Consider the following 12,665-nt stretch of genomic DNA (forward strand, 5'->3'; position numbering starts at 1 on the left):
TATCACCTGAAAATTGACAAATACATCACTCATGAGACAGAGCCCCGTACAAGTGAAGTAGAGAGTGGCAGTGAGAAATGCTGAAAGCAGGGTGCTTTGTATCATCCCTGTGATAAGTTCAGAACCCCTGCAAGCTCAGGACGATATTAGGCAGTGGAATTTTCGAGAAGTGTACGTTTGGGAATAGAAAATCTGAAATCGAAGAGTGAAGATCTGAAATTTTCCACAAAACCGTCTGAGCATGCCCTCAGGAAGTCTTTGCTTGTCCTAATAGAATTTAGGAATGAGAAGGTGGCCATGGGATGCATATTAATACATTTGTTTAATCAGATGTTTTCCTGACAGGAAGCAACTTTGAGTGGACTGATCTGTTTGACAGTGAGGACTGGCTTTGCCAATGACATGACATGCATTTTCTACAGACACAATTAATTATATATTTAAAAAATATTTAGAGTATTTTTTTTTTTTTTTTTTGAGACGGAGTCGTGCTCTGTCACCCAGGCTGGAGTGCAGTGGTGCGATCTCAGCTCACTGCAAGCTCCGCCTCCCGGGTTCACGCCATTCTCCTGCCTCAGCCTCTCAGAGTAGCTGGGACTACAGGCGCCCGCCACCACGCCCGGCTAATTTTTTTGTATTTTTAGTAGAGACGGGGTTTCACTGTGGTCTCGATCTCCTGACCTTGTGATCCGCCCGCCTCGGCCTCCCAAAGTGCTGGGATTACAAGCGTGAGCCACCGCACCCGGCCTAGAGTATTTTTTAAACATATAAAAATACTTTTTCTATATTAAATAAAACAAAATGCTTTTACTTGATTTAAAAGTGGACACATCTGTTTGTTTTCTATGGGCTAGAAATGGACCACACAATTTAGAACTAGCGTGAGTCATTATGAAAGGGCTCCACCAGTCTGGGCTTCACGCTGGAGATAAGGGCAGCATCCGCAGACAGGAGCTGACATGATCCCTTGCCAGCCGGCTGGAGGTCTCAGTGTTGTTATCTTTGAGAAGTCCTGAAGCAAACAATCAGTCACAGGCAATACCATCACACCTAGAGGGCACTGATTCCAGTGACATCTGCCCCCTTCCTCTCCCCATTTTTCTCATCAGCTTCTGACGAGAGAGAGGCAGCCAATTGTTGGGGGGTGGGGGGTGGGGGGCGGGGGGCGGGGAAAGGTGTGGGGCAGGGGAGAGAAAAAGAAACACGAGGAGAGGAAACAAAGAAGCTGACCATAACTCCTTCACATTTCTAGGCCTGAAAACTATTCACACTGAGGGAAGGGAAAAATTGTAAATTGATTAAATAAGAGTATAGATTTACGTAATTGTATTACTGGACAGGACAGTGTAATAACAGAACTCACACTATTCTTGTGAGTGAAAGTGACCAAAGAAATTTTATTATCTGACTGGAAGAGATGCTCAAGATTTTTTCATTCATGATATTTCACGAAGAGGACTAAAAAAGTCCTTAGATGCATTTTTACAGGTAGCAAGGGATAAAATAAAATTACTTTCTGCTCTCACCTATGGAGTCCAGCTCATTCAATAAATTAGTTACATGAAGAAAAAATAGGGCTACTTTTTGAATGTTCTCTTATCTTGGATTCATTTGTTATCCTCGAGGATGACATGACATGGACAGTAAAGTTTCACATTTGCCTATCTCTATTTAAAAGGTACAAAGGGATAAATCATTTAAAACTTATCTTAGGGGGTATGTGAGCAACCCCCTACTATCTTTGAAAACTGCTGTCTGGGTAGATCACCTATGCAAGACATGTTAAAGCCCACCCTAACAGACAGGCTGGGCTGTCTGAAACCAACTCAGCACTCTCCTTCCTGTGAATCCCCAAGCGTGGCTGGGCCTGTTTGACAAAGGTGTGGGGAAAGGAGAGAGGTTGATTAAGATGATCTCCTGACATGTTTCCAGTTAGAATTTCAATGTGTCAATGAATAGGAGGCAGGTAAGAAAGGACTTCTGAGAGTCAACTAAGATAATTTATTACAATTTTTTTTACGTGACTTAAAAATAAAAGAAAAACCTAGAGCAATCATTCAACTCTGAAAATGTAACAAAACATTTGGGGACACTGGGAAAAGCATGCTCAGCTTGCAGGAAAATGTAGAAACTGACCTGTGTATTTTTCAAAAATTGTATTTTAAGCATTAGAGTCCTAACAATATATCAGGAAGAACTAGATAAAACAGAGAAAATGAACCTTAAAAAATCATTTTATTCCACTTGAAAGACCTCCATTGAAATAGCTGAGGTCATATAAATTTGCTGTATTGCTCCTGCAGGAAGGAAAATAATTACAATTAAGAGGGGTGAGAAAATAGTTCAACAATATGATTATCCATCTCAGCTGGAGTCTACCTCAAGTTGTTGCACGTGCCACATGGGTGATCCTACGATGACTGCCACCAGCCAGACCAGACCTGTAAAAGTGTTAAAGTCATCAAAGCATGATTCATTTGAGTAAAACACATTCATGCATAATTATCTAACCATCAAGATTCCCTATAGGAGGGCAGCTGTTCTCTGCCCTAGGGCAGTGCCATGGTCTCCCCCAAGGTTCATGCTTCCACTCTTTCACCATCCTCAAAACTGCTGCTGGAATAAACCTCCTAAAACAAGTTTTAAACGTTTAATAGTGTTTCACTGCCTACAAGATAAAACCCAGTTTCCTTAGAATGGCCCATGAGGTTCTCTACCATCTCAATTGCCTCTCTCTCCTCTTTCATTTCTGTCCATGCTCTTCACACCGCAGTCCTCTACTGCGGAGCCTGCAGTGCTGGTTTCAGTTTCCGTATCCCAGAATGCACTGTGCCACTCCCTGGCCACCCTATCCCAAGTGTCTATCTGTGGACTCATTTTCCAGGACTTGACTCAGAAATCACCTTCTCTAGGGAAACTTTGAAGGCCACTACTATTTCCAAATAAACTGACTACTAATCCCTTGTTGTCTCTACATGCCCTCTAGTGCAGTGTCTTCGTTGCCCTTACTCACTTATCAATTTCCTCCAAACTCCTTGAAAGCAAACACAATGCCATTTATTTTTGTGTTTTCTCAAATAAGAGTCCTGGGAAAATTCCTGGCCCTCTGTAGGAGCTGATCCATGTTTGTGGAATGGATGAATAACTTTTAAACATGACATAGACCACTCTCTGTCATCTCTTTTTAAAATCAAATGTACGTTTATCTTAAGCACCATAACATGGGCATCACATGTATACATATGTAACATACCTGCACGTTGTGCACATGTACCCTAAAACTTAAAGTATAAACAAACACTGATAACTTCAGAAACCAGAACGCTCTTTCCAAATTTCCTGTCTTCCACGAACTTGTTGAGAGGGATTGCTTTAATGATGTACTCTTAGAAAAGAAAAACAGGGATTAACTACCAAGAACAATTTCAACCCGTGTGTTTTAACAGACATGGAAGAGGACAGAACCAAGGGCCCCAACTTTGATTTGGGGGAAAAGTTTCCAGCTCGAACTCTGCTTGTTCTTTCTATATTGGGTGGAACGTTAAGAAAATAGTTTATTGCTTTGGGTTTCAATGACTCAATTAAGCCATAATTGGGGTTTATTATTAAAAAAAACACATAATTTGGTGCTGTCTATAAAAATTCATCATGATCCAATGATACCTGGCAGCTGTAGGACTCACAAGTCTGTCTGGCTGGCTGTCTCTATTTCTCACTCTCTCTTTCTCTTTTCTGTCTCCCTATTACCATACACATCTGTTCTATTTTAATCACATATAGTTATCTTTTGTCCAATCATTTTTCTGGACTTTAGTACAAATTCTGGAGGAACTGAGTCTAATTTGCATAGCTCATTGCCTACCTTCCTGGATCCCTGGATGGTTCTGAGATAGAAGGGCTAGAGTTAGATGAACAATACTGACACAGTGACCACATCTGGGCAAGAAAGCCTAGAGGATCTAGGCCAAGCTTGTCCAATCTGCATGTGGCCTAGGAAGGCTTTGGATGTGGCCCAACACAAATTTGTAAACTTTTAAAAAATATTATGAGATTTTTTTGCAATATATTTTTTAAGTCATCAGCAATCGTTAGTGTTAGTGTATTTTATGTGTAGCCCAAGGCAATTCTTCTTCTTCCAATATGGCCCAGGGAAGCCAAAAGATTGGACATCCCCTGTCGAGGTCTAGGCAATCTCAGCTGGAAGGAGGAATGGGGCGTGACAGACAAACACTGACTGACAAGGCTGAGTGACAGTGTGACAAAGCTACAGGAGACATTAGACCACAGTTCACAAAAGCCCCCATGGCGAGATGAGTCTAGTTGATGTTAAAACCTTCTTGTTTCCTGTCTGTTTTGAGTAGGAACAGCCTTGACTGCCTATCATCAACTATGCTTTGAGATGTTGTCACTCCCACTACTTCTCTTTCCTTTTAAATAACTCCCCTCCTCCATGTAATCCTTTCCTTACTCGATTTCCATCCCCACATGCTGTTTTCAGATGTTCTGATGTTGGAAGGATGTCAATTTTTTTTTTTTTTTTTTTTTGTCTCGCTCTGTTGCCCAGGCTCGAGTGCAGTGGCGCGATCTTGGCTCACTGCAAGCTCCGCCTCCCGGGTTCACGCCATTCTCCTGCCTCAGCCTCTCCGAGTAGCTGGGACTACAGGTGCCCGCCACCACGCCTGGCTAATTTTTTGTATTTTTAGTAGAGACGGGGTTTCACCACGGTCTCGATCTCCTGACCTCGTGATCCACCCGCCTCGGCCTCCCAAAGTGCTGGGATTACAAGCGTGAGCCACCACGCCCGGCCAGGATGTCAATTATTAAAAGCTCAGAAATCTCTGAATTCTTAGTAGGAAAGATATGACATAAAATTAAAACTAACTAAAACTAACATCTTTCTCCCCTAATGATTCAGCTATTATTTTCAAGCTATTTAAAATGACTTTGGCATTGCAAAGCCTGTAGGGGTTCTTTCTGTAATTCCACAGCCCAATACTGGCTAAATTCTTACAGCAGAAATAAATGTTTACTCATTCTTCTCAAGTGAGATATTAGTAAAAATCGCTTTATTTGATTATCACATTAGTTGCTACACCTTTGATTATTAGCTATATTAAATTCAAACCACTGTGAAGCACACTGAGGTTTTAAATGGCTCAATTATAATTACTGAATAGAGAAATGCTTCAATTTTACTGTGTTAGACTTTAGGGCATTGCTTCAAATTTACCATTTATCATGAGGTATGTGTTCATTGTGACTTGCTAACTCAGGAACAATTACAGCAAGCTGAAGATCCAGAAATGCCTAAAGCAAAAGTATGAAGTGGGTGGAATGTGCCTTTGCCAGGCATCCCCAGCACTCAGAACCCACTGTTCTCATGTACCCTGTCACTTTCTACCCTTGTGTACTCACCATAAGGGCAGCAACCCTGTTCTCCACTTTTCTAAAAACACATTTCCTGCTCCCTATCATTATCAACCTGCCTGGCCAGGTGCAGTGGCTCACACCTGTAATCCTAGTACATTGGGAGGCCAAGGAGTACAAGGAGAGGCCAAGGGGGAATGGCTTGAGCCCAGGAGTTCAAGACCAGCCTGGGAAACATAGAGAGACCCCGTTCCTACCAAAAGTAAAAAAAATTAGCTGGGTATGGTGGTGGGCACCTGTGGTCCCAGCTACTTGGGAGGCTGAGGTGGGAGGATCATTTGAGCTTGGGAGACTGAGGCTGCAGTGAGTTGTGATCACACCACTGCACTCCAGCCTGGGCTACAGAATGAGACCCTGTCTAAAAAAGAAAAAAAATTCGACCTGCCCTTGTTAGCTTAGCTTGGAGTCTTCTCTCATCTCAAGATGATAATTCCCAGCTGGGCGTAGTGGCACATGCCTGTAATCACAGCCCAGACATTTGAGACCAGCCTGGGCAATGTAGTTGACACTCTGTCTCAAAAAAAAAAAAAAAAAAAAAAGACAGTTCTCAATCTAATGAATGTTAATGTGGCAATGCCACTGATAGGTTATCTTAGATTAGCTGAACGTGGTGCTTAAACATTTAAGATGTAAACTGATAAAGTATACCTAAAATGATACATTTTCAGTGCTGAGGTCAGCCTAAAAGAGAGACAGTGTGGAGATGAAGGCAAACAGGGAAAGCACTGAAACTCTCAAATTATATTCCAATGCCTACAAGTTATCTTATCTGAGTAGATAAGAAGCTACCCTTCTAGTTTAAAATTAGTTAAATTTATATTCCAATGCCTACAAGTTATTCTTATCTGAGTAGATAAGAAGCTACTCTTCTAGTTTAAAAATATGGTTCTCTATTCTTTAATGAAGAATGTCATTCACACTGCCATTGGCACATCCAGTGGCCTCACCTAGCATTGTGAAAGCCCTTCGGTTGGTGTATTGCCACTTCATTTTAAAAGGATGCACAAGTCCCTGGTGCCTTTCCACAGCAATGCAGGTCATAGTGAGGATTTCTGTCACAACAGCGGTAGACTGGACAAATGGCACCATCTTGCAAATGAAAGCACCTGCAGTAAGGAAATAGGACAAATCACACATCAAAACAAAAAGAATAAAGGTTTCATCTGTGTCTTTGTAATTATCACAATCAGTCCATTCTGAGCCTCTGCCAAAAAGTTTGATAATTATAATTACACTATAGACACAAAATAATTGAAAAACATTGCATTGGCTTATCTTTCTCCCTCTAACTGAATTTTACATTCCTAAATGCTATGCAATTATGTATAATAAGACAATGAAAGGACAAATCAGTATCTAGCCATAGAAACAGTGGAAAAAAAGCAATATGACCTTTGCATGGGGAAGAGCAAAGTCATTGTAAACTGGCCTCCTGGGCTCTACACTACAGAGTAATCTTTGATTCTCTCTTTTCTTTTGGCTTCCTGTCAAATCAAAACAAACAATAGTTCTCATCAAAGACTCCCATATTTCTTCTTTTATCATTTATTCTCCTTTGACTCCCTGTCTAAGACTTTATATATGTATAACACCATTACACTCCAAACTGATTTTACTTTCTCTAATGCAACGGTCTCAAAGTGGTGGCCACTAGGCAAGCTTTAGCTTGAAAACGTGATTTATTTGGTTACATAATAGTTTAAAATATTTGAATGTATTGTCAGTCTTTTAAAATATTTATACTATCTGTCTGGCCTCTTTACCATTTGGATTTGTGAGTCTTGGTCTGGCACTTCTGGTCTTGAACCCATGCTGCTTGCTGCTACCAAATTCATCATTCCCAGCTACGAGAGAATCATAAACTCAGGGAATATGAAGTTGGAAGACTCATCAGAGGTTATCTAGTTCTAGTTTATACCAAAAGCAGAAATACTCTCTTCAACTTCTCTCTGAAATGTTCTGCCAAGCTCTGCTTAAATACAGGTTGAGCATCTCTAATCCCAAAATCTGAAATCTGAAATGATCTAAAACCCAAAGTTTTTTTGAGTGCTGATATGATGCCACAAGTAGAAAATTCCACATCTTCCCTTATGTGACAAGTCACAGTCAAAACACACAAAATTATTTAATATATTGTATATAACTACCTTAAGGCTATGCGTGTAAGGTATATAAGAAGCATAAATGAATTTCATGTGTAGACTTCGGTCTCATTGCCAAGATACCTCACTATGTCTGTACAAATATTTCAACATCCCAAAAAATCTGAAATCTGAAACACTTCTGGTCTCAAGCATTTCAGAGAAGGAATACTCCATGGGAATACTCCTTGCTTTCACAGCCCCGCTTCAGGTCTTTGCATGGCTTTTCCTGCTCCTCAGAATGCTATTCCCTGAGATCACTCCCCCACATCCTTCCCTGAAGTCTGCTCAAATGTCACTGTGATGGTTAAAGCTATGTGTCCAGTTGACTGGCTTAAGGAATACCCAGATAGCTAGCAAAACGTACTTCTGGATATGCCTGCGAGGGTGTCTCCAAAAGAGATGAGCATTTGAATCAGTAGATGAGAGGAGAAGATCCTCGCTTCCTAGTGTGGTTGGGCAGCATCCAATCCACTGAGGGCGCAAATAGAACACAAAGGCACAGGAAGGGTGAATTTGCTCTCTGCTGTGAACTGGAACTGGCACCTTCTCCTGCCCTTTGACATCAATGCTCCTGGTTCCCATGCCTTCTGACTCAGACAGGGACCTACACCAACAGGTCCCTGGGTTCCCAGGCCTGCAAGCTTGACCTGGATCTCCACCACTGGCTTTCCTGGGCATCTAGGTGGCAGATAGTGGATCATGGAACTTCCCAGTGTCTGCAATTGAGTGAGCCAATCCCTCATAATTAATCTCTCCTAAGTATCTCTAAATATCTTACTGGTTCTGTTTCTCTGTAGAACACCGACTAATACAGTCACCTTCTCAATGAGGCTGACCTACTCTAACAATCATATTTGTAATTGAGCCTGTCCCATTCCCTATCTTCTCTCATTCCTCATCTCTTTTATTCTACTCTTTTCCCATTCTCTTTCACATGTTAACATACTGATATATAATATATATGCTGCTAATTTGTTTTTTATTTTTATTATTTTATTACTGTTTTATTATTTACCCCTACTAAAATATAGATAATGCCAGAGCAATAATTTTTGTCTATTTTTTTCACTGATGTATTCCCAGCTTTAAGAATGGCAATATGGTAGGCCATTAATAAATATTCACTGAATTGAAAAGAACAAATGAGTAGGAGGCTCGTCACTCCTAAAGGCATCCCACTCTGTTTTAGAGAGGTCCTAATTGGAAAAAGTGCTTTTAAATTCCACTCATTCCTAGCTTTGTTCTCAGAGTCTCAGAACCAACCAACTATCTTTTCCAAACAGTGGCTCCACATGTATTTGACAGAAGCCTTCATGTCACTCCTGTCTTTCTTAGTTGTCTCAGCTGTTTCTCATTTGCTATGCTTTTCAGAGCTTTCAAAAAGGTGAATGGAGAAGGGAACCCCCATGGACCATGGCCATGCACCAGGCAGAAGGGAACTCACCAATGTTCAGGATATGACTTGGCCAAGGCAGAAACTGTGGGACTGTATTGGCTCCCCAAGTCTGGACACCCTCTTCTGTGACTGAAACTGATGCTTATATCAGCCTTCTGTGCTAGACTTTTCAAATGGCTGGCTTCTGTTGAACTTGAAATCAACTTGAAATGAATTGGATCATGTTAACAGACATTTTGTTAACCCAAGACTTCCTTACCTCCTATCCTATCCCTAAGGGGAAAAATGTACTTAGATATCACTCTAGATACTCCCTTCCCAATCCTTTTTGGGGGCTCCAAATGGCAACCCAAGAACCAACCCCACTCACTTCTATTCCTTGTCACAGTTTCCCAAAACAAAATCCTGTTCAAACTTAAGGCCTTCTTTTGTTTAGAAAGATGGTTTAGATGCCAATGGTGGGAATTTACTTTCAATGTTAATAAATTCCACTGTGTTTGAATAGTTACTATACTTGAATAAATCAGTTTACCTCAAATCCTGGTTTGGATGTGATACTTGAATAAATGAATATGGGTATAAATTATTAATCTGCAAATTTATTCTAGGTTTTTTCTCTTTTCTTGCAAATTTAATCAAAACTTTTTCTATTGAGAAGAACCTTGTACTTTTTAACATTTTATAAACAGTTTGGTTGAAAGGAAATATATTTTAAATACAGCTATCCAAACAAAAGAGAATTTTTGCTGCATTCATTTTAGTGTTATCTCATTATAGTGTTATCCATCCCGAGTATATTCAGTTTGTGTATTATAGCACAGGATGTCTGTCAATTGATTCATTGATATCAGTATACACTCTGATTCTGCTTTATCTGATCTCTTAGCCACTCTGAGCCTCAATTTCATTATTTGAAATAAGGGATTAATAATACCCATCTGTCATAGGACTGATGTATTTCATAAAGTGACATAAACACCTAATACTGGATACATTCTTTAATAAATGGCAGCTCTTTCATCATTGAGCAGCCCTATTAAAAGAATTAAGGCAAATATGATGTACTTGGGGCTGACATGTTCTTTGTGGATAAACTGACCATTAAAGAACACCTAATCTAATAACCTTATTTCCCAGAGAAAGACACTGCAGTTCAAAGAAGTTAAATGATGTGCTCAGGTCCACACAGCTATTTATTGACAGAATGAGTCCAGGTTGTCAGACTCCAGTTCCTTCCGTTACATCACCCTCACTTATTGTGCCCATGCTATGTGGCAGTTTTCTTGTCTACCTGCTAATAAATCATCTGTTTAATAACCCACCTGTGAATTTCGCACCAAGCTGTAGTATAATCTGTCAACTTACTGTTTTAATAAATTTGGAACAGCATTTGCCCTATTCATTACTTCTGACATTTCTCCAACCAGCTCTCTAAGAAATTACTGAGAGTGTTTCCTTGATCACATTTCCAAGTTTCTTCAATGTTCTGTCATGTAATTTATCTAGGATGTAGATTTGAGTTCTTTTAAAAATAGGTACATGCTCTTTTGCTATCTACTTACTTACCGTGGATATTTATTTGCATTCTAACCATCTTTGCCCTTTTTAATTGAAAGAGCACTTTTCAAGGTCTAGAAAACTAAAACAAAATAAACATTGAAGACTTCTGGTTTTCCTCTGCCCTTCATTAAGCCTATCATCAACCCTCCCTTTCTTTTTCAGCTTCTTGTTCTGGTAATCTCTCTGTTAGCTCTTCAGTCAGCTTATTCTACCCTTTATCTTTCCCAATGTGAATTGTATGGGTCTAAATTATTTGTAAGAATGCATCTTTTGTGACATTTCTTCCCATAAATATGGTAATTTTAAACTGGGATAATCCTACATTCCCTGCATAGGGACTGTTTACTTGGGATAGCCTTCTGTTTTTTTCCTTACAGGACAATTAGATGTTAGTATCACAGTTGTGCTTCTTAAAGTCGGCCTGGAATGGATATATCTCATATTTTGATTTTCCAGCATCCACCTCATTTCTCCAAATGGCAACACAATTTCATTTTAGAACATTAACTCTCCTCCACTGTGGGCAGGTTAGGTAAGAGCTCCTACTTAGGAGGACAAAGGAGTAATAGGTGAGATCCTCTCTAGTGTTGAAAGGTTGAATACAGATGGAAGAGAGGTTTGGGGTGGTGGGGTCACGTGCTCACCAGATCATAGTGCTAATAGGTCACTGCTGAGTTATGGCTGCTGACCTCTGAGCTCCCTTGGTCGCTTTCTGTTGTAGGTGCATTCCTTCAGCTTCATGCTGATCCTGTGAGCCTTCAACATCCTTCCAATACATTCTCTTCTCTTAAGTTACTTAGGTGTCAACTGTTGCTTGCAACGAAGTAGACTTATTTGATATACTTCTCTTTTGCTACCTTATTCTCTGGAAGGTAGATTTTTTAAAAATGTAGTGTACTATGGGCTATGTTCTCTCTGTGTGTACTGTTAACTCTAAGATTAGACAGTCCCCAGTCCTACTACTACAGTTTGCCTCCACTGCTGCTTCCATTTCTACTATGTCTGACTCTTGGGATAGAAGCTACAATTATTTTATTTTGCCTATTGGATTAGGAACAATTGCTTTGGTGTAATATCTACTGCCTTCCATTCTCAACTTTAACTCATTTGTACAACTCTATTGCCCAAAACATGGACCTTTTGCTCTCACTGAGAACGGTGTTCACTCTCCTATCCACTCAGCCACCACCACACAGAGCAAGTCTTAATTCAAAGAGAAACAAGACTACATTATTTCTACACATGATGCTTGAAAATTGAAAACAGTTTGGGCAGTGTTTGTATTCACTTTAGTGTGTAACAGTGTCTTTAAAAAGGATCTGAATGGAAAGGACAGAATGAAAAAAACAGCGTCTTTAACTGTAGAGAATATTTAAAACATTATTAATTTAGAAAATAGTATAATGAGGTATACTTGCATGAAAGTATCTAATGATAATAACTACTCTGTGAATAATTTGTTCCAAGGTTGTTGAAAAACAATGTGAATAGACACATTGCAGTTTCATAAAGGAAAGGTTACTTGATGCAACCACTATTTGAAATAATGGTCTAACAGATTATAAAACAATCTGGCATGTAATTACCTTAATTTCATGTGCCAAATAAACAAATCATATTCAAACAGTCTATGCGCCCTTGTCCCAATACAACCTGTAGGGTCCATAGGCACAGACCTGGGGATGGAGCTCTAGCCAGAGACCATGTCCTTCTCTTCCCAGCACTTCCCTGCCCCTCTTCCTGTATCATTAATATACAGAAATGTGATTGTGTCTTTATCTTATATGCTGTGACCTTGCTGAACTCACTTATTACCTCTAGGAGTTTTTGTAGATTCTTTGGAATTTTCTACATAGAAAATAATGTCATCTGCAAATATACTTTTATTTCTTCCTTTACAATCCGCGTATGTCTTACTTATTGTCCTTGTTTCTCTTAGTGGTTTTCCTTTGAGTGCAATTTTGCATAAGAGTGATGAGAATCAGACATCTTTGCGTTGTTCTCAATCTTAGAAGAAAAACATTCAGTCTTTCACCATAAAATATGACGTTAGCTGTAGGTTTCTTGTAATGCTCTTATCAAATTGAGAAATCTCCTCTGTATTACTAACTTGCTGAGAATTTTTGTCATGGATGGGT

General features: G+C 39.8%; 1 protein-coding gene across 1 annotated transcript in view; it reads right to left on the bottom strand.

Moving 5' to 3' along the window:
* Positions 1-12,665, bottom strand: part of QRFPR (pyroglutamylated RFamide peptide receptor) — a 46,727-nt gene that overhangs the window by 7,329 nt on the left and 26,733 nt on the right. The window contains exons 2-3 of the mRNA XM_032146568.2: positions 6,375-6,533; positions 2,380-2,441 (exon numbers count right to left, since the gene is read on the bottom strand). Coding sequence (XP_032002459.1) covers positions 2,380-2,441; positions 6,375-6,533 — 221 coding nt within the window. The remainder of the gene's footprint in view (positions 1-2,379; positions 2,442-6,374; positions 6,534-12,665) is intronic.

This window comes from Hylobates moloch, unplaced genomic scaffold, assembly GCF_009828535.3.
Source record: "Hylobates moloch isolate HMO894 unplaced genomic scaffold, HMol_V3 SCAFFOLD_3, whole genome shotgun sequence".
NCBI lineage: Eukaryota > Metazoa > Chordata > Mammalia > Primates > Hylobatidae > Hylobates > Hylobates moloch.